This window comes from Knufia obscura, assembly GCF_036327395.1.
Source record: "Knufia obscura strain CCFEE 5817 isolate CBS 148926 chromosome Unknown scaffold_3, whole genome shotgun sequence".
In the NCBI taxonomy this organism is placed as follows: Eukaryota; Fungi; Ascomycota; class Eurotiomycetes; order Chaetothyriales; family Trichomeriaceae; genus Knufia; species Knufia obscura.
The window spans coordinates 1,452,720-1,478,836 of NW_027042689.1; the positions used below are offsets into that span (position 1 = coordinate 1,452,720).

The 26,117-nt window shown below is 51.1% G+C and overlaps 9 protein-coding genes across 9 annotated transcripts; 3 read left to right on the top strand and 6 right to left on the bottom strand.

Moving 5' to 3' along the window:
- Window positions 1-4,277: 4,277 nt before the first annotated feature.
- Window positions 4,278-5,113, bottom strand: PMZ80_003604 (uncharacterized protein; the record flags this gene model as incomplete). The annotated part of the gene is made up of 2 exons (XM_064872033.1): window positions 4,278-4,762; window positions 4,828-5,113. The coding sequence occupies 2 exons, from the start codon at window positions 5,111-5,113 to the stop codon at window positions 4,278-4,280; spliced, it is 771 nt and encodes a 256-aa protein (XP_064732413.1).
- Window positions 5,114-6,123: 1,010 nt separating this feature from the next.
- On the bottom strand, window positions 6,124-8,205 carry PMZ80_003605 (uncharacterized protein; the record flags this gene model as incomplete). Its single annotated transcript, XM_064872034.1, has 1 exon — window positions 6,124-8,205. One exon carries the CDS (start codon window positions 8,203-8,205, stop codon window positions 6,124-6,126), a length of 2,082 nt encoding a protein of 693 aa, XP_064732414.1.
- Window positions 8,206-12,073: 3,868 nt separating this feature from the next.
- Window positions 12,074-13,009, top strand: PMZ80_003606 (uncharacterized protein; the record flags this gene model as incomplete). Its single annotated transcript, XM_064872035.1, has 1 exon — window positions 12,074-13,009. One exon carries the CDS (start codon window positions 12,074-12,076, stop codon window positions 13,007-13,009), a length of 936 nt encoding a protein of 311 aa, XP_064732415.1.
- Window positions 13,010-13,976: 967 nt separating this feature from the next.
- On the top strand, window positions 13,977-14,390 carry PMZ80_003607 (uncharacterized protein; the record flags this gene model as incomplete). The annotated part of the gene is made up of 1 exon (XM_064872036.1): window positions 13,977-14,390. One exon carries the CDS (start codon window positions 13,977-13,979, stop codon window positions 14,388-14,390), a length of 414 nt encoding a protein of 137 aa, XP_064732416.1.
- A 212-nt stretch (window positions 14,391-14,602) lies between these two features.
- Window positions 14,603-15,106, bottom strand: PMZ80_003608 (uncharacterized protein; the record flags this gene model as incomplete). The annotated part of the gene is made up of 2 exons (XM_064872037.1): window positions 14,603-14,905; window positions 15,098-15,106. The coding sequence occupies 2 exons, from the start codon at window positions 15,104-15,106 to the stop codon at window positions 14,603-14,605; spliced, it is 312 nt and encodes a 103-aa protein (XP_064732417.1).
- Window positions 15,107-15,453: 347 nt separating this feature from the next.
- PMZ80_003609 (uncharacterized protein) lies at window positions 15,454-18,480 on the bottom strand (the record flags this gene model as incomplete). Its single annotated transcript, XM_064872038.1, has 1 exon — window positions 15,454-18,480. The coding sequence occupies one exon, from the start codon at window positions 18,478-18,480 to the stop codon at window positions 15,454-15,456; it is 3,027 nt and encodes a 1,008-aa protein (XP_064732418.1).
- A 671-nt stretch (window positions 18,481-19,151) lies between these two features.
- Window positions 19,152-19,991, bottom strand: PMZ80_003610 (uncharacterized protein; the record flags this gene model as incomplete). The annotated part of the gene is made up of 1 exon (XM_064872039.1): window positions 19,152-19,991. The coding sequence occupies one exon, from the start codon at window positions 19,989-19,991 to the stop codon at window positions 19,152-19,154; it is 840 nt and encodes a 279-aa protein (XP_064732419.1).
- A 1,497-nt stretch (window positions 19,992-21,488) lies between these two features.
- On the bottom strand, window positions 21,489-24,113 carry SWI6 (transcriptional regulator swi6; the record flags this gene model as incomplete). The annotated part of the gene is made up of 2 exons (XM_064872040.1): window positions 21,489-22,153; window positions 22,202-24,113. The coding sequence occupies 2 exons, from the start codon at window positions 24,111-24,113 to the stop codon at window positions 21,489-21,491; spliced, it is 2,577 nt and encodes an 858-aa protein (XP_064732420.1).
- Window positions 24,114-24,687: 574 nt separating this feature from the next.
- On the top strand, window positions 24,688-25,689 carry PMZ80_003612 (uncharacterized protein; the record flags this gene model as incomplete). The annotated part of the gene is made up of 1 exon (XM_064872041.1): window positions 24,688-25,689. One exon carries the CDS (start codon window positions 24,688-24,690, stop codon window positions 25,687-25,689), a length of 1,002 nt encoding a protein of 333 aa, XP_064732421.1.
- Window positions 25,690-26,117: the final 428 nt, after the last annotated feature.

Here is a 26,117-nt window from a genome sequence, read left to right on the forward strand (position 1 = left end):
ACCTGGACTTTTTGCTTATTGAAAGCTCTTGTTCAAGTGGCCAAGCAAAGTTGAAGCTCCCGACGTTCTTTCATAACGAAAGTTTTTCGTCTCACTTAACACGTTGCTCAATCTGCGGATTATTACGGAGCACTGGCTCAAACCACAGCATGCGTCTTAGGAACTCACCACCGTCCTTCATGTCCTAGGGTGCTGTGTCCAGTCAGGTCAGCCATCCCCGGTCCCACTTAATACATACTCCCCGCAGCATGCAAGACGCAATATGCACTGTACTGTACCCGGTGAGAAACAAAAGCCGGCGCCCTGTTCTAGTAGAAGGAGCAGGTCCCTACACTGACTTGCACCTTTCTAGCACGGAAAATGTCCCCACACAACTAAATCCTAATCACCAAGCAAGATCACCTCAGACCTATCTGATCTCCTGAGCCTTACAGTCGTGTGCTCGGCAGCCTGGTTCATCTCACTTACAGTCTCCGCATTTGATATCCTAATCTCATCATCTTCCAATCCATGAAAGAGAAGTGCCAGCGTCGAGGACTTCCACAAAGGTGCTTTTTGCTCTCTAGTGGCGATCATCGTCAAAACCAGGAAGAGCAGTACTAGCAGATTGAGCAGTGCAGGTAAAGTCAGCCAGTACCATCTGACCGTCACGAAAGGGAGCATTGAAATTGCCTGTCCAGAGACTGTCTCCCAGCTTTCATCAAGCGCAAGCTTGCTGAGAGATTTAGCGATGTTTTCGAATGTTTGGTCAGCGCCAAGCGCCATCATCTGGTCGTAAAAATCTGACGAGGTTTTGTTTTGCCGCTCGTCATACTGCGGAGGACATGCCTCGCTAGAGCTTACAAGGCAGTCAGAAGGAGAAGGCACGTATACTCGTCGACTGTCGCTCAAGAGGCTCGCGATGCTAGTACCCCACGTCCACAGAGTAGATGGCATGAAAGATCCATCAGAAGTAGACCGTCCACCCGGTATACAGAAAGCGAAGTCTTCAGCATCAAAGTACACTGTGTTGAGACCTTCGTTCAAGCCACCAGAATTCTCGATGTATCTGCTTTGGAATTGCCGCTCGTCATGCTGAGTGGCACCCCAGCAGTAGTATGTGACATTGTCCGGCTCGGTCTTGTTCCATGAGGGAAGGGAGAATTTTGTGCCGAATGAACGCCCTTGCTCGATCACACTGGGCCTCCCGTCCGTGACCGACACATTGTATTCCTGCAAGCAGAATCCAGCGCGCACACACGGCTTTCATTGACATAGATCGAGTTCTTGTCTTCGTCATATGCTACACTGGCTAGCCCGAAAGACAAAAGCGGGTTGTCTATGCCGATAAAGGTGTTCGACCCAGGCCAAACCTGAGCTCCTTCTGTTTTCATCTTGGAAGCCCACGTCAAATATCTGCCAAACCAGATGCTCGTCCCACTCAACGTTGACTGTCCAGTAGTCCCCAGATCTCCAGTAGGACATTGCTGTAACATCAAGCTCGCCAATAACGCCGCCGTCTAGTTGGAACTCGCATGTTCTGTCAACGTCAGCCGGCTCCTCAGTGCTGTTGCCACTGAGATTGCCCCAGAGATCCTGTTGGGTGAAGGTGACATCACAGGTTCCGGCGTCGGTTACATGCACTGGCTCGCATTTATGACACCATGCCACAGACTTGAAAACTTCCCAGGTACAGTTCCCTGATACGCAGGAGGGGTTCTGCTGGAACTCCGTGGACCAGATGCCTTCCTGGATTGCACGATTGAGACGAATTTCATCGGTGGGTAGTGTGAAGAAAGCGAGTGCTTGCTTTGTCAGCGAAGATGCTGAGTCGAATGGCACGGGTACCAAAGGATAAACCAGTACTTGTTGTACGAATGGGTCGAAGGCAAGAGCTAGTATCGTAACAAGAGCCCCCACAGAAGCGACAGATAAGACCAGTCTATCAACTATCAGTAATATCGCACCGAGGGGTCCTCTAGCTGCATCCTCGAGGATCTGCAATTGGGCGAGCGGTCTCTTACTCTGGAACCACACCCATTTCAGCTGACTGAGGCATGATCCTACCACAAACAGCAAGAGCGACTTGCAGGTTGTTGCAAGGACCGAAATTACCGCGTTGAGTGTGACGCCTCGAGGAAGGTCCGGCATTGGCTTGCCAGAGAACATCTGCAACGTAGTACCAATGGCGACTGAGCATAGAATGCTAAAGAGGACGGATGTAGCCTCAGGCCACCATGTATTAGCACTGATGCGAAGAAACTGTTCCCAGACTTTTCGCGACCAAGGTCTTCCTTTCGAGGCTGCAGCAGCACCAGGAAGAAGGTTCTCACGAGGATCCGACCTACTTATGATGGACGTGGGTGTCGGCTTCGACATGGCTGAAGAAAGATCAGTCAGTCGCGTGCCAGATGCGGCTTCAGCCTTGTTGTTAGACGGGCACTAGATGTTGTTTGATCAGCAAGATATTGTGAAACACAAGAACATTACACGCAACGAGGACAAGCCAACTCAAATGGCAGAGAGAAACTCTTCTTCGGTGGTAATGATTCCTTCGAAAATCAATTAAGGCTGAACTTCGAGTTCAATCTTCTGTGGGAGTCAATTCGGTCCAGCCATTCGCACTTTCAAGTGTCTTTCGCGAGAGCATCGTGCAAGACCGGTAGGCGAGCGCAAGTAGCGTCCAGATCATGATTTGTTGGTCTCGGCTGCTTAGTATAACATACACGTTTGCGAGGTTCACTTTGTGGCTGATTTTAGTGTTGTCGGCACGAAACTTGCCCTTATCTACCAATTGTCGACCTAGCTTCAGATGCAAGGTCGCTTGTAGATTCCGCATTGGGGTCTGCGTCTATTCGACGGGTGTGAATGTCGTTGTACAGTAGCAAGGCTGAAACTGATGGATATCATATAAGAACCACAACTCAGAGCTCTTAGGGAAGCTGCGAGCGGTGCTTGACTCCCTGACGGAGCAAGCTGGCATGTGCTCTCGATGCTTCTCTTACCTCATTCATCAGACTGCTACGCGCTTGATGCCTCAGGCCTAAGTACGGTAACGCAGAGGGAGAGGCATTCTCAAGTCGCGCAGCGAGTCTGAATCAGCGAACGCTCTTCCAGTTCGTTATTTCGCGTAGTGCATCGTTCTAACGACTGCACTGATGATCTCGAAAATGACTGCTGCCGCGTAGGTGCAATTCGTGGTTGCTTATGTTCACAATTCAGCTGTCCAGAGCCCGGTTGGAGTGATCTTGAATCGACACCGCAGGCGGTGTGGACTTTTTGAGGCTCGACTGAACGACATGCCGTTGTCATTCATTACTCGACGGGTCCCTGACACGCTCATCTTTGCGGTTTTGCGCGATGAGTTCCTCGGTTGCACGAAGATTGCAGATTGACAATGACTGCGTACTACCAAGGCGACAATGTCAATCTGAGAACTGCGATGGTAGCAGGTCATGTAACTCCTGGTGGTCTCTGGTGGTCACAAAACCCTGCTTTGTCCCCGACCCTCGTTGTGCGTGAAACCCCTCCAGATCCCATTTGTGTATCCAGAACATGCAGCATCGTTCCATCCAAAAGTGCGAAGAATACTCCTCATTTCGAAGAAGCTCTTCACATCGACCGTCTTCATCAGCTCGAGAACGTTACCGCGAAGCCATCTGGCCGTACTAGTCTCATCGCAGGCCGTCACTGCAGCAGTAGCCATGGATGACCACAACAAGAACTCCAGTTGATCCCGATTTGGAGCCAATGGGATAAAAGCAACAATCAGTTGTGTGATCTGTGGTACCAGGATAGATTTGATCTGGCTCTTGCGAGGCAGTGAGAAGATCGCATGAAGCGCGTAGAGGCATGCGACAGAACGGGCACATCTATAAGTCAACAAGCTGGTGGTACTTGGACACTTGTGCGAGAACGCATCTGGTGCACTCCTTGGAAGTTTCAACAGCCGATACACAAGGTGCGCTCTGCTGTCCAAGATTGCAGTCAGGACTGACTTGTTATACCCTTGCGTCATGCAGATTTCAAGTGCCTGAGACATTTCACTGAGGTCGAGAAAGGTTTGGATTAGATCTCTGCACATGCCCATGTCCTCAAACATCCGGAAGCCAGGTCGTGCAAAACACCAGGGGACGACAAAGACCTGCAGTAGACGTAGAGGACTTTCGTATCCGTACTGCTGGCCGAAAACTCCTGTTGGTGGGAAAAGAGGTTCTGTCAACGTGCCAGCTGCATGCATCAAGCCAGCACTGACAGTGAGTGGGTTGTTAGCCGCAGATCATGAATCGAGGCGAAACCTACAAGAACAAAATCCATCCAGTTCCATACATTTCTACCTTTCCAATACCACCTTTCCGCTCTATCAGCGCAGTTATCGCGTTGAAATGGGACGAAGCGAAGTTAAGTTGCGCGTATATATTGACCCACTGGTCATCAGTCCACACCGGCGAGAAGATAGATCTCTCTGTAGGCTGCACATCTGTGATCGATGCATGAACGTTGACAGCCACCGAAAGTATAGCGAAGATCATGGCGTCTATGTGCTCATACGGGATCCCCCTAACCAAGCTAGCTTTTATCGAGCCCAGTGCTACTCCCTTAATGTTGAGGGTCCGCTCACAATCGCTTGCATTCCTCGTTCGCAGCTGTCGGTTAAAGTGACCGTTTAACATGATTGCCGGCAATACGGGACCGATGCGAGCCGCCGTCGGAAGCCAGTAACGAACGCATGTAGCTGGGTAATCGCTGTATGGTCGGAAACGTGGCCAGAGCTCATTTATGCCTACATAGGCGATGCGAGTCAGCATACGACACTTCACAAGGCTAGCTTAGGTTTGTCGTACGCACAATAATCGAGAACACCCTGGCTGAAGTCGTCATCGGCTGCGATACCTGTGCAATAGAACGAGTCTCTGCGTGTTGTGCTTACTAGGGTTCTTGGTGAGAGGTATGGCGCTGCTTTTATGGGTGCGTATCCGGGCACATGCTCTGGTACCGGCATTGAACTTCTCTTCCTTTGAATTGGCGGCTTATATGATGTCTTTGCAAGGTTTGATCGAATACGTCTTCGCTGATGCTGATCATGGACCTTCTTCAAGGAGTCACCTTCGATGAATGGGAACTGTTCTGGCATGGAGAAGCGGAGACGGAGGTCTTTGCGATGAGATAGTGACTGTAATTTGAAGGAGTGGCTGCTGTGACACAGTGCGAAATCAAATCGTTATGGGCAGTCTAGCTAGCAGTATGTCGTCGTAGCTTTCGGGTGAAGACAGTTGAACTCGCAGAATGTTACCCACAACTCCATATTGTGTGTTGGTCTGTCTGAAGCCCCGGTGCGCTTGTACTCCTTTACTTCTCGAGCGAAGCTTATGTAAGACATTCTTATCATACCCGAAGGAGTAAACATCAAGAAGCCACGTTGGGGTTGAGAAAGTAGAGTACACATCCTATTATTATTACGAACCACCTCAGGCTTCGGTAGAACGTCATTCGAGGCTAAGCCTCATTCGCTCACAGTAATAAACCTCGAAAGAGCACATTTTGTGTTAGCCTTAACGGCAAACCTATCTTCGTCGGCAGCATATACAGTTTACCTGGTACTCATACACTGCAGAGCACCTGCCAAGGCATGCCCCTGTCCCTATGCTTTCTTTCATCACATCTAGCTCGAGCTTCAGAGTATGTGTTCTTCCAAGAGCTGTCGGTTGCTTTCATGTCGTGCATCGCGTGTGCCAGATTCGGTGACTTGAGACCCCAACCTCCCCGATCCGTAACCGAGGGCTGCGCTTTCCTGTTCCGGCGCGCTCCTGCCTCGGTGTCGTTTCAGGATACTTGCTTTCGAACAGCCTATGTTGCAAGGAGCAGGGGAGATACGAACACGAGATTTTGAGTTCTCGATGTGATGGAAGGGGTCAGGGCGTGGGATGACATTGTCTGTCTAGCTTGCCTATTATCCTTGTCATAGTTGTACCGTACATGATACATGATTTATCCGGTAATTCAATGCCTGGCGGTGATGTGATGTGATGTGATGTTGGTATTGATCATACACGCGACGTGATCGCTATTAGTCTATTCTATACTATACTATACTATTACAAGTGACACGACAAGAAAGAAAGAGAGCTTCGGCTCAATCAATGCTCAGTTCTCCATCTCCCCGACAGTAAGATATAAATCTCCACTCCTTGAAGTCATTGGTGTGATCTTGGCGCGGGACGTCGACCGTGTGGGCATGTTTTCTTGACCTTGGGCCTGAGTTCGCAATTTCTGCGCTAATGGTCGTCCTGTGCTTAGGCGCTGGATCTGTTGGTACATCGGCGTCGGGGTTTTGACTGATTGTAGAGGCGGAGCGCCTGGACGAGACATTATCTCGGGCTGGAACTGTTTGCTGCTGCGTGTTGGTGTCGGTGCAGGTGTTGTGGTAGTGGTAGATCGAGCAGCCGCTTTATAGGCATTCGAGATTTGTCTGGCTAGCCCAGCCTGTGCATTTGGGCGTCCGTAGTTTGGTGGGGTGGGGAAGACGGGTGATGCGGAGCTTGAGCTTGAGTTCAAGGTCTCGGATGGGATACCGGGGGATGAAGAGGTGTTTGTTTTGACGAAGCTGAGATTTGCTTTGACCATTTGGTCTCTGGTTGCAGGAATAGCTTGTGGGGATGGATCGACCTGGCGAATCGTTGTGCCTGCCCGTGGACTGTGCACCTTCTGTGACTGTTTTGCTACTGCGGCTGGTCGCGGCACTTGAGGCCACTGTAGGTCGCGTAGTGGCGATCTCTTTGCGGTGGAGATTGCTATTGGTGGGATGTCAAGCTGTTTGTCTTCTTCTTGTTCAGGGGTATCATCCTCTTCGATCTCGGTGTACACGGACACACTCTGGGCCGATACCGCGCTTTGTTTACGAGCATTGGCTTGTGTCTTGACGGGGAACCGGCCTGCCGGGTTCTGTTGTCGCATCTGAGTTGTAAATGGTCCTGGTTGGTCCTGCGATGTTCTTGTTAAGGATGGTCGCCTACGTGAGAAATTCAAGGCTGCTGATTCTGTTATCTGCGGCACGGTTGAAGCTTGTACTTCAACGCATGGGTCTTCCAGCACTTGTCTGATGGTGGGCTCGAAGTTTCCATTGTCGTAGATTGGTGTCAAGGGCAGCTTGGCAGACGGTGGTGTTTCAGGTCTTTGCTTCAGTCTGCTGAGCCGCAATGGTGCTGGCTTTTCGACAGCACCTGAAGAAGAGAAAGACCTTGCCGAGGATCGTGCCTTGGGGCTTCCCAGGATCGGGATGTCCTGACTATGAGCTTCGATGTCTTCGTCGAATGAGGTTGCTACGCTCCAGCGGCTATCTTCTGGCATGGCTCTAGATTGTTGGACTACCACCCTGCGTGTAGGCGACGGCCATGAGACTCTTGTCGCGGTCGGACCAGCTGCGTCACCATGACGGTCAGGCGAGACAGGTACGCTAGGTGCGACTGCCACACCAATGTCCTGCGGTGGAGGATGGAAGCTCCTGCGCCAGAAGCTCTTCCTCTTTTGTTGAACGGTTTCTCCAGCATAAAAACGTTTAGTCGGGCTAGATAGCGAGCTGCCTTGAGAAAGGTTTGTCACGGCAGGTGGGGCAGATCCTGCTGTGTCATCGGTTTGTGGCGGAAACCAGCTGGAAAACCTTTGGCTTTCTCTTCTTTGCCTTTCCTTTCGCTTTACGATGAACAGGTAAGCTAGGTAGCCGAGAACGAGGGCCACTACCACGACCGACGCAGTAGCAATGCCTGCTATCGCACTTGTGCTTAGCTCGGTCTTTTGCGGATTTTCTGTGGCAGGGGCGGCAGTCGCGCTTGCGGTGGTGGAAGTGGTGCTCTCACCACCCGAGGTCATCTGCGTCGCGCTGACTGAATCTGTCGCTGAGGCGGATACGCTAGATGTGATTGAGGCTGAACTGTCTGCCGGTGCCAATGCAGAGGACGATGACACGACGTCGCTGAGTGTCTCCGAGGATACCACTGATATGCTAGAGGATGAAGCAGAAGTGATGGTTTCGAGCGTTGTAGGCGGGCTCGATTCTGTAGGAATTGGCACAGGCACTGGTGCAGCGCTTGTCGCCGGAATCGACAGAGTCTCAGACAGGGTCTCGGACGGGCTCGGTGTCAAAGATGTACTCTCTACCGTAGGAGTCGAGGCCTCGGCACTGGACAGCGTCGTGATATCACTGACCGTGGCTGTTATCGTTTCTGCCATGTTGGGTAAGGCACCATAAACACCGTCACAGATGGTATATCCACTTTGACTTTCAAAATCTGCTCCCAAGCAGTTGGAAATCACACACTGTAAGGACCCCTCGCCGATTGTCAAGCCGGATGTGGTCTTGGTAGTGCAGAGAAAGTCGAGGTCAGCTGTTGAGGAGCACGTCTGATCGTGATAATTGTTGAGGATAAAATTCTGGATACAACCTAGAGCACAGCTTGGAACTGCTGCTTGAAGATTGTGAGGAAGACAAATTTCTTCTGAATTTGTGCGTGCTGTTATTGACGCCGCGTTGTATTGAGCTGCATGCAGAGCGGCTGTCCATAGCGGAATGTGCATGCTGTATGAGTTGAATCATTTTCATTGTTCGTTCAAATCATTAGTAGATACCTGCTCTGGGTGAGGTGGCTCGTGCTTATACAAAGATCAACGACGAGAACGAATGCAGAGAGGAGTCAAATATCGTGAGCGCTCGAGGGATCATGATAAGCATCCGGTGGAAAGAAATACTTGCCCTTGCTTTGAGCCAGACGCGAGGAGTTTTGAGCCATGTTCCTATCCCTTGACGAATTCACACTGAGTCGTTGCTAAGGTTGCTTGTCTTACACGTATGACGCACATGGCTTCCCAAAAGGTCAGCGCGTAGTACTGGCGGTAGCGGAAGAATGAAACAATGTTGGCATCTGGAAGCTCAGAAGAGAAGGATAGGAAGATTCGAAGCGCTGGCTCAAACGCTCAGCGCTTCGGGAGCGACCCCAAGTATTCGTTTTGGGTTGATCACGATCACGTGCGATCAGTATGAGGTCAGCGAATAGCAAGTCAGTTTACCGAGCATGCAAGGCCAGTTTCGTCATGCCCTTGGGCGTTAGTGATGTCTCTGATAAGTGTGCCCAGAACGATGATAGTGCGCCATGGGGAGACGGGAAAAGGGAGTGACGAACCAAGGATGATGTCGCGCTTCTCTCTTCACAATCAACTCATTTCCCCAGAGCTAGGGCAAGCGACAACAGGTGCGCCAGAACTTGTGATATTGGAGATGTTGCCGCTATTGCTCGAGACGTCGTTTGCTATCATTTCGTTACGCGGTCTGTTGCCAGATTGTAGCGAACTCAGCGCAATGCTTGGTGGGAGAACAGACGTCGGATGGCATTAGTAAGATACTTGCACACATGACCTTGTGAAATCGCGACAGGGCTGAATGAAGATGTACGCAGGCGGTTCTTGGAAGACAGTATTCAGCATTGGTATATTTGATTAGGTAGCTATATTACAGTTTCGTGCTGTTGCTCCCATATACGCCCATACCATGCTCTTGTTGAGCGCAAATCATTCTCCTCGCGCGGATCAAATCCAAGCCCTCAACATGTAGGGTCCTCTATCATTACTGTCATTCGTAGTATGGAAAGGGTAGTCCGCATGCTCCGTCAGTAGTAGCACTGATGAGCAATAGTCGACTGGGTATCAAAGGGTTGGGCGATCCTGTGCCGGGTCGCCCGGGGTTCGTAGAGCGGTCACTGGAAAGTCGCCGCGGCTTAGTACTTCAGAATGATGTACCTGATTCTGTTAGATGCGATCAAGGTCAAGATAGCGGTCGTGCTTACAAAGCGTGGATGATACCTGGGATGTAACCCAAGATGGTCAACAAGATGTTGATAAAGAAGTCGGCATTGCAACCTCTCTCAAGAAAGACACCTAGAGGAGGCAGGAGGACGGCAAGGACGACCTTGCAGATATCGCTGTTCGAGAATATTAGCAATCTGACCTGACGAAGAAGCAGCTGCCCATATCATGGTCTGTGCCGATATACGGAAGCCTGCGGAAGTGCGACTTACGAAGCTGTGAAAGGCATCTTGAAAAGTGAGGTATTGACTTGGGAGTCGACGATATGTGGTTTGATGTGTGTTATCGGGCTTTCGAAGTTGTTTCTAGTGAATCAAGCAGAAGTGTAGGGCAGGAAGAGACGATTTATTATCTACGACGGTTAACCGGGACAGGTGACTATGATGATTAAGAACCTGAAGGCTGGGCGAGTGACTTTCGAGGTCACCCGTAGCAGGCGCAGAGCCTACGTCACTAACGTTGGCTGTGATGGCCCTCTGTTTCCATTTTCCGACACAGGATCTCCAAACAAACGACATCACTCAGCGCCACCCATACGACGGCGTGCTCCTCGTTCAATTTGTGCCAACTTCTCGTCCACTCAAATTTACGCTTGCCAACAGCTTCCCTTCTTATTTTCGTCTTCTCCGGATTTGCTGTGGCTGAAGTTGTGGCGCGTGCTTCTCTCAGAATTGGCAATTTCGTGGTCGATTACACTATCTTGTACATCTCGATCGTCTAACTCTCAAACAGAAGCCCTACAACCCTCAACCACACCCCGCAGTGCTCAACATCAAGGCGCATTATTTACGGCTATCTGGACTGACGTACGCAGAAGCTTCGCGACGTCGTGGCTTGTTGCTTCCTCGTTACTACTGAAGAGGGAGAAAGCCGATCTAGCACGTAGAAAAGTTCGACAAGCAAGTGCATGAATGAAACTTGGCAGAGTTGTGAACACGCGGCCTTGAACTCCACAAAGGCTCAGTCTGCTTACGGTATAAAGCCTGAATGAAAATTCCTGACTAGAGTACGGTGACGAGCAAGGCGCAAACGGCGGCTGCTTCATCACTGCCCCAACTGGCGACATCATGCACGTACTCTGCCAGATGCTGTCGCGTTCATGGCGGTAACACGGATGATATGCCAAGTCAGCAACGTGGAAGATGCCATCGGTACGGATAGTGTGCCGAGAGTCATCGCAGCTCAAACATCGAGTGCAGTTGGGTAGCTTGACCAGCACCGCCAGGCTTCAACTTCTTGCGCCATCGTTGATCGTGCAGATCGGTGTGGCACAGAAATTGAGGCTCAATAACTGATGCGGGACGAACAACCATACAGATTGCATCAAAAGCGTCCGCTGCGGACTAGGGTGATAAGAGCTGGTGTCCTCAATAATATGACCTTGTTGTCCTGCCCACGAGACTGAGGAAGGCACCGTGATTTTGCTGAGCACTTCAGACATCATGCAAAACACGCATTCTGTTGATTGTCACATGCTTGCTACGGAGTATGCATAGTGCTGTTCCACATCATTCGAAGTACGGCCGCATGCCCATCGCTCTCCTCGGTCGCAGTTTCGAGACACTCACCGCAGAATTCATACGTGTTATCGGGTTCCGCTATAGATACGGCCCTCCAAAAAGCGGTCGACAATGCCATTGTTTGTCTTCCGACTATATCATTCTCCATGGTGTCACAAAGAAGCAACCAATCGCAGATGTGCGCATCGGCCCAATATCGCAAATTCGCCATATGGCGACACCCACCCGCGCATCTCGTCATCTATCAGACTATGTGCTGGCAGCATAACTCGCTACTGTAAGAAAATGTTGTAGCGGGGCCGTTAGCATGGACCTCACTATCACTGTCGTTCGCGATGTTTTGCTGTGATCCGATCCTGTGTAGGCTCATGCTTTGTCGGAAGGACATGTTTGCACCCGCGTTGATCGTTGGGTCTATCCGATAGGGAAGGGCCGAGCATAAGCGCAAAAACTACACGAACTGGTGCTAGGAAGGTGCATTCTACGAAGCCACTGCCATACACCCGCGCGTCTGCATCGCTCTTTCTCATGCATGCTGGTGAAGAATTGCCCAAAAGCCTACCCCGCATCACACCTGCCTAGGGCTTATCAATGGCTAGGCTAGATGACCATAATGAATTGCTGTAGTGACCTGTAACCAACATGAGCATTATCATCAAGCTCTTTCGCCACTTTCCCTCGTCACCATGAGTATCGTTAATGACCATGTTGTAGCATCCTAAATGTCTGTCGTGGACAGCCGACCTTTCCCATCACTGTCAGAGCGTCTGCGGCATCGTCCTTCGTCGCAATCTGACAGTGAAGATACAATCAGCCAGGATGAAGGAGGTCCAGTCATGTGGCGAGCTTCTGCAGCAGCTTATCCACCCACCTTCGAGGACGACCCCGACGATGAATCGGCGTCGGTGACCTCCTCGACACTGACAGACCGCGTACCGGCATTAACTCGTGGCAGCTCCATTGCATCTTCGGATGCTAGCGCCATGCAGACAGACATAGCCAGCATTCTTCAGGGTGGCTTCGTGCTAGAAAGCGATGATGGAGTACTCACCTTACCTCATTACGCCGAGCTGGATGCCGACCTCCTGTGCCCGTTTCAAATCCTCGACTGTGCGGAGACTTTCTCTAGCGTTCGCCAGTACAAGGTCCACGTCTTTTCACACTTCCACGGGCATCCATTGCCATCCTCAGCGACATGTTTTCTCTGCAACGAAAAGTTCGATCAGACGCCCGAAGACGACTCTGCGCTTGCGTGGAACAACATGCTGGGCCACATGTGCCACGACCATTTTCGGAGAGGGCAGGAGTTTGGTATTATTAGAGCAGACTTTGCTCTCATGAGGTGGATGTATGACAGAAAGATCATCTCAGACGTCTATTTCAAAAGAGCGCAGATCTGTCCAGTACCTACTATACTGCCTGCGGCCGGAAGGATACCCTCGGATGCGGGCAGTGTTGGATTGCCTGAGGCGCCGAGTCCACCTAATGCCAGCCCGAGTTCGAGTACTTCAGTTACTTCAGATTCACCAGTCCCCCCAGTCTGGCCTCGCAGGTCAAGCTATTCTCAGCCATACTTTACCGTTGCTGGAACAAGAGTTGAGAGGCGCAGGAGAGACTCGATAAGGCCTGTGATGCGATCAACGAGGACTGTGAGCTGAGGCCAAACTGCCCATAATAATCAACGTCTCATTCAGGGACTCATCACCATTGACTGCTTAGCATGGAGTTTGGATGGTTCAGCATTTGAGCGATTCTGTTGCTTCTTCGCTGGTTGTTCGAAAACACCTTTTCATCATTTTGTTTCTGTTAGGAGCATGGAAAAGTCTCTGGTCTCCGGCCAATTTAGGTACAACTGAGAGAACTGCTTAGATCGGTTATGAGACCTGCATGCACCAGTCGTGCTGCCGGGTAGTCGATCAGCATCCGGAGAAATACCAGGTGCTTGTTTCGTCTCACCACAAAGGTCTCCCGTAACATTCAGGGAGTGCACCAGGTAGAGAAAATATCCAGTGATGTTTTCTAACCTTGATGTGGATGTCAGGCCGTGCCTGGAAGGTGGCAGATCGTGCTCGACACCTTCAAGGCATGGTGCGGCGGTACACTGTCTACTCTGGGACTAATAACAGCACTGAATTCGATCGCTACCTGGTGAGTAACACTGCAGTCACGGCGTGGCCCTAACTTCGTATTTGGCAAGACTAAATAAGATAGTGTGAAGTTCTTTATTGTGTTGATCAAGTACAAGTTCTGGCTAAAAGGACGACGGAATGTTCAGGGGGTAGAGTACTTGCAGGTACCTTGATGTCTTGGCGTAGCATCCACTGAAATCAGGCAATTTAACTTGCTGAACTGTTCAGCCTTGGCGCCAATAGACTCGGACCCGGTTCCAGCATTCCCCGACTGTCGCCTTGAACGTGCCTAATTCCGGAAGGCAGCTTGAGCACCGGCAGGGTACATAAAGTCCACATAAACAACGAAACACACCTCGTTTGCCTTTACGGACGTCGACACTCGCCCTACAGAAGTACAACCAGACAATTATAACCTACTAAAACACGTCCAAACACAATATCATTCAATATCAACCAAAAAGCAAATCACAACACCAACCCACCCACTTCCACCATGGCACGCGCCCCCATCCTCACCCTCCTCTCCTCCATCTTCGCAACAACATTCATAGCCTTCGGCATAAACGCCATGCTCAACCCGTCCAGCGCCCTGTCCTTCTTCAACTGGGAGTACCCCGTCCCTACCCACAACCCCAACCCCAACAAGCGCATCATCGACGGCATGTTGCTCATCTACGGCGTGCGCGATATCTTCATGGGTGTTTCGATGTATGTTGCGGCGTGGTATGGACATACGAGGATCCTGGGTGGGATTGTGATGGGTGCTAGTGCTGTTGCGTTTGCGGATGGGTGGGTTTGTCGGGTTGTCAATGTTGGGATGCTGGATAGTGGGGAGTGGAATCATTGGGGTAATGCGCCTGTTGTTGGGTTGGTTGGGGGGTTGTTGGTGGGGGGGATGGCTTGGTAGAAGGGAGGACTGGTGGGAGTGGTTGGGGTGGGTGGGGTTGGTGAATCTGTTTGGAAGGATGGGGTAGGGATTGGGTGGATGGGGCGGACGCTCAGATATGATATGAACGGGACGGAGAGGTGATTGTGGAGGGTTGGTTTGTACCAGTTTCAATTGGCTGGGGAATCTCTGGGGGTTTGCCGGACGATATGCAGCACATGAATCACACTCTGCTATCCCGACATCTCATCCTCACCGTCTCCATACCCGTCCTTCTTCCTCCACCTCTTTCGCTTTCCCTTCCCCGCTTCTTTTATGCCCATCTGCCCCTCCACCGCCTCAAACATCCCAGTCAAGTCCCGCTTCTCCTCCCTCGAGATTTCCCTTCCATCCCTGAACTCCATCATCTCCCGACCGAACAACAACTTATACCGAAACTCTGGCGGGAACTTCCGGAGTGCTATGCCGAACTTCGAGTAATTCTTGATGGTCGGCCAGGTACTTGATATGAGTTCTTTGGTGTTGACCAGCCTTTTCTGTTGTTAAAGGGTATGCTGATGGGGAGACTATCAATTGTGGGGAACTATCAAAAGAGCATGTTCGATTTTACGGGAAGCAGCCCCAATACGGGTGGGCTACTATAGAAGTGGCAGCTGCAGTGACAGTGGCTACCTCTTTGTGAATTTGGCTGCTCGTTGCTGGCCGCGTCGATATGGTTCTCTAGTCACTTGATGCATCGCTGCCTGTCGGCATAATGGTATAGAGGGGTTATGGAATTGACTTGCGTTGCCGATTCATCGGGCAAGGTCGTCTGGCGTGGTATGCAGTCCATAGTGTTACGGCTGCGACAACAACATAGTGACTTCCAGAAATGTCTTCGTTCTCTCGATCTGATTTCGCCTCTCCAAAAGTCTGTCTACCCGCATCACAGCGGATTGCCGGTATGCTGAACATTCGGCTGGCGCGACAACAGACTTGGGGACTCGACGCGGGTATGAGCATGCCTCTGGTCCTGTGGTGTCCATGGATATTGATAGCCATTGAAGGGAAGCGGTCAACCGAACGTTGTAGATTCCAAGCATCTCTACTCAGCCGCCTCACTCTTCAGACCCTCCATCAACCCCTCCAAGGTCCGATACTCCTCCTTATCATCCCAGACGCCCTTCGCCTTCCCCATCACACTCCTAATCGCACTCCGACTCTTGAACTTCCATCCCTTTTCCACCGGTCCACCCGTCCGTTCGCGTTCCATAGGCCCAAGCGTTCGGTAGCTGTTCACGAGCGTCGCGGTTGCCCCGACGAGGTCTTTCGGCTGCGGACTGAGCGTATTCGTGGTTGCACGCCAGCTCTTCTCGAGGAGGGAGAGGGATTCGGCAGGTCGGTGTCGCCAGAGTGCGACGCGGGAGAGCAGGAGGAAGAGCTGTGGGCTTGAAGTGGCGAGTGGCGTTATTTGGTTGTCGATTAGGGTTGTGAGAGCGCGGACTAGGAAGGGTGTCCTTGGGGCGGTAGGTGCGGATTCGGATTTGTCCACGTCGCCGCCATTTGCATTTCTGGCTTGCTGTTGATCTGATAATGACTCGGCTGCGGCATTGGTACCTTGCGTAGACTCCGCAGCAGGTTTTGAGTCGGTATCCGTGGTTGTACCAGCTTCGTCTGCTGTGGGGTAGTCCCAGATACCAGTGACATAATCCACCAGTGCTTCGAGGATCTTCAGGTCAATGCAGCTCTCGCCCTCCTTCTTATGCCTCAATTTGATCACTTGGCTCGTCGCGTGTAACACTTCCTGCCACGGTGTGCCTCTCTCGGGATGTTCTGCATCGGGAGGTATACTCGCTGCCACCGTGAGATAGTTGTCCCAGATTCGTGCATCATCTCTTTTCAGTTGTGCTGCGCGTCGCAGTGCCCGTAATGCTTCTCTCGTGTGCTGCAGTGGGTCGACATCTGCTTCGGTTTTCTGCTGGTCATTCGTGGGCGTGTTCTCCTCGATCCTCTCGAGGCCCGAAGCGTCAGGTTCAAGCTTCTCTGTAGCAGGACCTGGTATAGGCGCAGGCAGTCTCAGGAGTGCAACAGCAAGGTTACTCCAGCCTTGTGCATCTCTATCTTCCAGCTGGACCACTCTAGTGAAGGATTCGACTGCGCCTCGATAGTCTTCCATTTCGAGCTGGACACAGCCAAGCGAGAACCATGTTGCCATATCCTGGCGAGTGATCTTCAGCGCAGCGGAAAATGCTCGCATTGCGGCCTCCATGTCACGCTTCTTGAGGTAGAACTTTCCTAGCGATCTTTGAGCTCGGGCGTATCGGCTGTCGGATACAGTCCAGGCAAAGTTGTAGTACTTGGGCTCATTCTGAATGTCACCAAGGATGCATAGTAGTCGAGGAGCCTCGGATGGCAATGGCTTGTTGAGTGATACTGTGTCTCCATCTTGCATTTTCTGGTCCGGTTCAACGAATAGTAGCTTCTTCAATAGCGATATTGATTCGGCTTCTCGATCAGTCGCAGCAAGACACAGTGCTACCTCAGCATGCATTTGTAGTCGTTCATAGATCTCTAGAGCCGTCTTCAGCCCGCCCATCTGCGTCCATCTTGCGGCCAGCTCGGCCTCGAGCTCCCACTTGAACGGTGGATGTATCTGATGGACAAACCTCAAGCGTTCTGCAACGCTAGCACTTTCATCCCCAGATGCTTTAGGTAGGAACGTGTTCGGTGCATTTGCCTCATTCGAATCAGCCTCGCCGTCTGTCCTTGCTGTAACACTATCGCCGGTCGTCTCCGCGATGACTTGGTCGACTAGTGCTTGCAGCTGCAGCAGACCTCTTTCAGTTGTCCTCGATTTGTAGCCCTCAATTCGGCTACGCACCAGCAGCGCTTGAGAGTAGACGGACCAGTTCGAAGATCCCCCTTCCAATACTCTTGATGCATAAGGTAGTGTCTCCTCTCTCGTCAGACCGTCGGATGCTTGGGTATTGGTGATACTCGATGCTATTCCTAGCAAGATGATAGAGTCCATTGGAAACAGCTGTGGTTGATCGGTCAGGTCCATGGACGCAAGCGCCACAGGCAACTGCGACTGTTCCGTCACGACTTCTGTTGCGCGGTCAGCCAACTGTGAAGACCTCGACCTGAACTGTGTGTTTTCGAACAATGTATCGTCGTTGAGAGGGACGTTTTCTGGTTGTGTGGCTTGATCATGTGACGACACTGCGCCAACGCCAGAGTAAACCTGACTCGTATGTGCATTAGGTGACCCAGATGTCGTTGATGGCGGATTCCTCGAGTCTTTCTCGGCGACACTGCTTTGTCTCGAACGTTGTTCCGCCTGACCGGACTTCCCGCTACTGTAAGACTCTGGCTCGTCGTCTCTGCTTTTTGCCATGACGACTAGCTGGCTCGTATCCTTCTCTTGAAACTTCGTCCTCTTTCCCAAAGCCCCAGTGATGGCAAATGCAAACTCCCGCAGATTGGCAGCTCGCAATAAATCTTCTCGTGCATGTACATCATCACCATAGTATATCCTGACATTGGCACGTTCGACAAAGAACTCGATCATATGTTCTTGAGCTGCGGCACCACCATGAATTAGACGTGACGACATCTGAGTATCGAGCACATCTGAATCATGATAGAGAAGGTCTCTGAGCGTGTCTGAGGGCTCTGAGAGCAACTTCTGGTGCCAAAAGTTGACCCGAAATCGTGCTCGCCGTCCGTTGAAACCTTCTTCGGCGAGCGTAGCGTTGTCCATCATGCATTTTGCCAACCAGAAGAGTTCAATGCGTGGTGTGAGCGGGTATACATCGATGCCATCGACGGATAAGCTCTTGCGCATTTCCTCTTTGAGCTTTGGTATCTCGTCATGGTAAGCTTCTGGGACGATGACGGCTATCGAATCGAAGTCGAGAGGCGGTCCAGTGCAATTTGCTTGCAGGAATGCTTCAAGTGCCGTATAGCCTATCTTTGCGAAAGAGAGATGCTTCAAGGGGTCCTGAAGCAGAAACTTGAGTCGGGAGTTGACGCCTGAAACGAAGGGTACCTTCTCTGCCATAACGGCATCGTGCCCAAGCAGCTTACGGGTCAAAGGGTCCTCGAGAATCTCCAGCCATGAGCTCCCCATCTTGGGATACGGAAACAAGTGGTCCATGCTGTATATCTGCCGAGCCGTAGCAAAGGTGGTCGACGTTGTCAGTGTCCTAAGTGTTCACGAATAGACCGGTGAGTGTGAGCCGACCAACGGTGATTATATTAGTGCAGACCTCTGTCTGTGTACTCATCGCCCAACGTGTATTTCTCCTGCGATGAGTACGAGTAGCGCAGAATGTCAAGCGTGAAAATTTTGAACAATTTTGAGTGAGGAGCACGAGACAGGAACAAGTTCGATTTCTACACTCGACTTACCATCAATCTGCTAGCACTTGTGATACTCGAGCAGACAGTCATTGCTCTGGCTTCTTCACACAAGTCTCCTTCAGGCTACTTTGAAGCATGGCACATGCCTGACTGTGGCGATCTATAGCGGCCCAATAAAGCTAGACTCGACAAATCATGAAGTTTTTGAAAGGCGGAGATGAAAGCTCGAAACTGGCAAGAGCTCCTGTCACGTGTCGACCACCCATCTTGGATGCTGACTAAGGATAGCTACTAGAGGCAGTAGCACTTGGCGAATGCGCGTCCAGGTCCTTGATTGTGGTCAGAATGAAATTCGTGTCTCTCGTCTCTATCTAAAGTATTAATAGTACATGGGTATATCGATGCTCAAACGCAAAAAGAAGGTGTGGTCCTCGTCTCTCATCTTTTGCCAATGCGCGAATTGGCTGCAATCCGCTTCCTGTAGATGTCCCTATACCTCATCCTTCCTATCGTGCCCAGTCCGAACGCTAAAAAGAAAAGAACAGTCCATGCGCCGGTGACGATGAGACCGACTGGGAAGATGCCGAATGTGGTGCCTGGCAGGACGAAGCCTTTTGAGGCTTCAATTGCAGCAAGTGCCATGCCTGGGTCAGCTGCCTGTGCTGCGATTTGGGGTGTCACTTCGTCTCTGAATTGGCCAGCGACAAAGTAGACGGCATCGGAAGGATTTATATCTGTCGTTATGGTCGTGCCGTTTGTGTTGGCTAGCAAGCTAATTTGAGGGATGAGGAGAGACATCAACTGAGTAGAATTGAGCTTCTTGGTGTCGAGTTGAATCTTGAAGTTACCGACTAGTGAATATTGTTGTATTTCTGTCGGCCCACTTTGGTCCTGTCTCTGCTGTAGCGAGCCAAGGCTTCTTTTTGAATTCATGAGAATCGAGTATTGCGTGCTGTTTGGGTAGTTCAGCTGAATCGTTATGGCATTCATGGCTACATCCGCGAATTGCCCATTTGGCTCAGAGAACTGATACAGTCGAAGATCTGCTTGGAACATGCCACTCATGTTTTGATGCCAGTCGAGAACATTGTAACATGCTACAAATCCAGCTTCGTTGGTGACGCTCGAAAGTCCTCGAATCGAATTTGTGCATGCTTCCTGGGTGCTAACATTTCGCTCAACATCCGGGGCAGACAAGGTTAGGTTGCCATTAGTGGGTGATTGTTGCAGGCTTCGTCGTTCCAGGTCTCCTTCATAGTGGTCCGATGCTCTTCGCATCAAGTCGGTATGGTCATTACGCCTTCTCAGTGACGGCATATGCAGTAGTGCAGAAGACGATGCAAGACTCGCTTCCGCGATCAATATGGCGGTCGTAAACACCCATCGTGCAAGCCGCATGTCAACAAATGCATGTGGACTTTCGACAGAGCAAATTGAGAGTCTTTGGCAGTATAGTCTCGGATATCGAGATTGCAGGCCAGCTGGTGCTGAGTGTTGCCTGAAGGGATCGCTCAACCTTTTGTGCCCGCTGCCGCTCGTCGATGCCGCCTGGTTTGAAGTTAATCTTTGTCGATGGCGCCAACCAGTGGTGCCCAGGCGGTAAAGAAATTGAAGAACAACAACGATTGTGGACCGGCCGAGGAAAGATTGACAGTCTAAATGAAGATCAAAAGCATGGAAACAAGGAAGGAGAGGGTCAGGACGGGGTTGCAACTGTCATGGTCAGAGAAAAGTCTCCAACCTACCCAGGCGGAGCGCTGAAAAGACAACGATGCAAAGATCGTGGCTGCGCAGGAACTGATGGTCTGATGGAGTCAGTTTGCGACGATCTTTGACACACCGACCTGATACAAGCAACTAAGCGGGCTCGCACGGCCATTGGTCCCTTAGTGGTTCGGGACTGATACTTGGTACACAACCTGTGAGAGCTCTCGCTTCTCGACGACGAAACTTGTCGCGTTGTCGTTACACATTTTTGATGCATTTACCTGCACGACATCAATGGTAGGCCAATCGGTGTGCAGCGGGTGGCTTATGCCTGGTCGATCCTGATCATTATTGGACCGGGTCGGTAAAGCTGGAGCGAGGCTAGAACCAAGGAGGTCTCTGGCAGGAAGCAGTGTTACCGAGACGTTGCTGCGAAGTGGAGTTTTGAAAAGAAAGACTCTGTTTCAGTGAAACTTAGCGCGCGGCAGGGGTAAGGAGGAATTGACCAGTCAGAAGGCCCAGAACTAAGAAGTCGGAGACGGTGTCTCAGATCTTCCAGCGCCGGCCGAGGCTAGCCTTTGCTTGGTCGAGAACGGCTTGGCAACACGATTGGTGTCGCATGCTGCTTTTTGAATTCGCATCTTCGGTGCAGCCAAGATCTTGCTTCTCGAAGCGCTGCATAGAGATTTGTATCGGTCTCATGACCTTCGACTGTTTTACAAAAGGCCTGTTGACGCCGAAGAGATACCAAAATACCATCTTGATCATGCGCTCAAATCATACCATTGTTGTGTAGTGGGTAGGTCTTCGAAGCTCGCGATACGCTCTAGCAATCACGGACATGGTTCGACCTCGAGCGCACCTTGATTACTGTCTCGCCAGGCGCAGCGTCCGGCACATCTTGCTTCAATCATATCAACATTGGAATTCTGGTTATGCTCGTAACCAGAAAGATGGCGCTCGAATCCGCAGCCGTCGGTATATGTAAATGTTTTGTTGTGCTCAATGTCTTCCCCAAGCACCACCTATTCGATATCGACACAAGCCCCCAGCCAGCCCCTGTTCAGCTCAATTGTTATGCTGAACCATATGCAAGAAGTCGCGAACGCGTGTCAGATCGACGCTACTGGCCATGTCCTTCTGCTCGCTGATGACCGCCTGCACCAGCTGCTCAAGGAGATCGTCTACTCTGTCTTCTGGTGTGCCAGTACACAGACTGATGATCTTTCTGTATTTCTCCTCCAAGTCTTTACTTCTTCCTCTCAATCCTCTAGCCTCGTTGTCCAACAGAGCGTTGTGTGTCTGGTACGCTTGCACACGGCCCGTCAGGACTTCTGCTCGCTCTAGCGAATGGAGCAGTGTGATTTGTTCTTGATTCAGGTTGTTGCCCAGATCTTGGACGCCGCCAGGAAACAGCTGATCCACCTTATGAATTCTGCCGTCCAGATCCAGGCCTTTGTCGGCTTCGCCCACTTGGACATTATCCTGAACTTTTGACGATGCCGATAATTGATCGCGCAACTCCTGGGTAAATCGTTTCAGGTTCTTGACCTTCTGTTCGAGTTCTTCTTTTGCTTGAGCGCGCTGTGTCAGTTCATCCAGCCTTTTCTTCTCTTCAATGAGTGATGCTCCAGATTCCTTCAAGGCTGCGTTAGTCTTATTGAGTATGTCATCCTTCTCTTTGATTTCTGATTGGAAGTCTGCATCGGCTTGTGCGAAGATGCCACTCATTGCTATTAGAGGTCAGTCATATGCGATTTAGAGGAGAGGAGTTGACTTACACGTCATGAATCCTTCTCTGGCCTCGTCAAAGGACTGCTGAGACGCATTCATGCTTTGTGAGGCGTCAAAGGTTTGAGTCAAAGTCGGATCACGCGCAGGATTGGCGTCGTCTGCGCCAACGCCAAAGTCGACTGGAGCAAGGGCTCCTCGATTGGCTATGTGAGGATCGGCGCCGACTTCCAGAAGTTGATCGATGATGGTTTTCGTGCTTGTACGAGCGGCAAGGTTCAGAGCAGTGTCTCCAGACTTATCTTGCGCATTGACAATTTCCGACATGAACCGCGTTAGAGTCATTGGTGAAGGTTTTGCGCCATCGAAAGACAAGTTTGTTGTGTTGGTTATGCCAGATTGCTTGAGAACGTAACCCAGTAATGACTCTAAATAGTACTTTCCCACTGCGGCCCTGCCCTTCATAGCAGAAGATACCGCGATATGGTGCAGCATCGTTCTTCCACGACCGTCTCGTATCTCGATACTAGGACCAAGCAGATCCAACAAGGCGGGAAAAGTGCTTTGATCAAGATTGTTGCGCGCCTGACATGCTGCTATCAGAGCAGTTTCGCCTCCGCTATTGGTGCGCCTTATGTCGAAGCCTTTGTCCATGAGCTTCTTGACCAGTGGTATCCGTGCCAGTGTCGCTGCCCAATGTAATGCAGTGTTGCAAGATGCATCAATGGGCACTTCAAACTCGTCTCCGCTTAGCGACAAGAAGGCAGGATGGTCGTCAAAATCGGTTCGGCTGGGATCCATAAAGAGATCGAGAAGCAGCTCCTTCTTCTGCTCTTCCAGCTGCCCACTCGGATATGGTAATGGCTCTAGGCCAAAGACGAACGGCTGCGGAGCCATAAACGACTGACCAGCTTGAGAGAAGAATGACTGATTAGCCTCGGTAGGACTTCCTATGCCAGCCATCATGTTATCAGCTGTTCCATCATAAGAGTTCTGCATGAAAGAGTTCTCCGGCGTCGGACGCATTCGTTTCCTTGGAGGCTCGTCGGTGTTGTGCCAATCCGCGAAGCTAGCATTTTGACTCAGAACACCGTTGTTGGCAGAGAAGGAGTCTTGAGAGTGCATGCTATGCACACTTTGCTGGCTTCCCCCCGCAAAAGACATGTCGTGAGCAAAGTGCTGCTGCGATGGCCTTCGCGGACCAGTCGATCGTCTACCATCCATGGCTCTTGCTGGTGAGTCTACTCTTGTACGATTCAGAGCGTTGATAGCGTTGGCTGCTGTGCTGGACATATTTTTGAAGAAAGTACCGCCCTGCGGTTGGTTCATAGACCTGTTGTCGCCGCCGTACATCCTCTTCCTTTGGGCAGCCATGGCTTGCTCTTTAGTCGGAGTCTCAATGTTCTGCTGACCCGACGCACCGTCTGCATTGATATCATATTCAAGCAAGGGCAGGAGCAGCTGCTCCACACCATATTGGCGGCAGAATTCTCGACCTCGGTGGTAGCTGATCCAGGTTCCCTGATATTTGCCGTAGCCTCCCTGAACCTTTTCATGCTGGCCCGTCAGAATCTCCTTCTCCAAGACTTTTGTTCGTTTCCCCTTATCCACGCCAGCTACCTTGAGTATCTGAGTTGCATTCAGCCAGCCGTCGGCTCTCCGGCGCATGACAGCTACACCATTTACTTCCATCTCAAACACCGAGACATTCGAGTATACGGCAGTATATATCTGAGGAGCTTGTCCATTCGGCTGGTATTGTTGAGGCTGAGCAAACATATTCGGCTCGTGGTACCCTCCGTAGTTATTTGGGGGCATCATCTGTCCTCCATTCATGCCGTAGTTCATCTGCTGTTGCGAGACCGGTCTGGGTGGAGGTGGGGTAGGTGCTGGAGTGGTAGCGACAGACTGGTTTGGAGCGTCAAACGAGCCCATCTGGGACTGTGAGAAGGAACCATTCATAGAGGTAGAGTGCGCATGGGAAGGATATGTGGGAGGAAGCTGAGGGTAAACTGATTGGACGCTTGACGCCATTTGTGTTTGTTATTGGTGTTGTTCCTCGTACTATCGCATCTCGTAATGAGCTGGTTCCTGCAAATGGTGACTAGCTCTCCAGTGTCAGATGTTGCTGTCGAATGAGCTCTTGTTTGAACGCAGTTTGTGCAATCCAGATAGTGACGTTGGTAACCGGATTATCCTGCTGAGAATGGTATTGTAGAGCAGGGTATGCGCCCGTGCCAGGCGTGGAAATTGCGTCTAGGCGTGTGAATCAGCGTGGGCAGCGCTGAGGTCGAGTGAATGCGATATGGGCTCACTGTCGCGGTCGATCACGGTGCAAATGGCAGGGAAGTGCGGAGTCTTGACGCGTCGTATTTTCACGCTAGGAACGGCAAGCGGCCTCTCGCACTGGGGGAAGTGCCATCATCTCCTGGAAGGTGCGATCCGATAATGAGGCAGTTGTGTCAGTGGCTGCGACTGCCATGAGGAATGATCGTGCGGATAGTTTAGAACTCGAAGGCAGGAACGACACGATGTGATGACTACGCCCTACAGAAATCCTCTCCATCTCTATCGAGCCCTACTCCGAGAAAGTACATACCTATTCCATCCTGCAGCTCAGGACTTTCATGGCGCGCATATCATATGGTCCTTTCGCCGAAAAGCGAAGGGAAATAGTACTGTCGTAAAATACGGAGAAGATGGCTTGTCGCCGTTACCCTCGAAGGATGAATCGCAGCAAATGCGCCGAGGGAGGCAGTACCTCTACATGCTTCAACGAGCCAATCAGGGCTATCCTGGACCAATGCAAAACGTGCTGAAGATGACCTTTGCGAGAAAAGGCAAGCGAAGGAGAGAACTGCTCAAGGAGATCATGGCTCCTCCACCAGCTAACGCTATGGCGGCTGATCAAGCCAGATCAAGTCCTACCAATTACTCCAAAGACTGGCGACCACCAGAGAAGTTCACTATGCTGTTAAGTAGCCAGACTAAGCTGCAGAGCTATCTTGATGCTAGAGGGAAGATCAAGCCTCAACCGGGGGTACCAGAGAAGAACAGGTGGAACAAGCCTTTCCCACGATCCAGAGTCAAGGGCTTGATGAGAAAGTGGTATGCGAAACATGCAGATACCTTGCTTCCTCCTTTGCAAGAGGAAGAGTGGTCGGATCTCTACAAGGCTGCAAGTGGTTCTACCATGTCAAAAAAGGGCCTGCCGGAACGCAGGCCTATGGCAACTGTGCCGGTCTTTGACATCACGACGAAAGACCCAGATCTGTTCGACGTCAAAAGTCTGATGAAGACCAGTCCACAAGCAGTTGAGCCTCAGCACTCGAGAAGGGTCCGCGCCATTATTCGCAATCCTCACCACCTCACATCTCGCTATATGCGTCGGACTGTCCGACGAGTTCTACAGAATACTCCTACAGCACTTGCAAATTCAGAGACCGGCAAGCTTGCCTTGAGGTGGGAAACTGGCATTGAGCCTCGAAAGAAGCCGGCTGTATGTACAGACTCACAGACGGTCACCTTGTTTGACTGAAAATCTTTGTACTGGTAACGATGGAAGCTTGCAGTTAGGGCCCCATGTTTCGATCGGTTCCTTGGACGCACCAATACCAGACTGACTTCTGCAGCTGGGTCGGTTGCGCCTATTCCAGAACGCTCAAGCACGTCTTCTATCAGCTGATTCACGAAATCGCCTATCCAAGATACGTGCTTGGTGGTAGAGACGCGTCCTAGACGCGTATCATGCTCGCGTTCGACCGAGGCATCCCCGCTTCCCTCCCCAATATTTCCGTTCCGGGCTAGACAGCTACCAAACACAGAAGCTCAAGCATCTCAAGCAGGAGTGAGCTTGCCATCCATCGTAGATAGCTCTCCAGAATCGGATCATTTCATGTACCCTTGTCAGCTTCACGTGCTATGTCTCGCAGAGAGACCACCATTTGACACTGCTAGATAATCGCA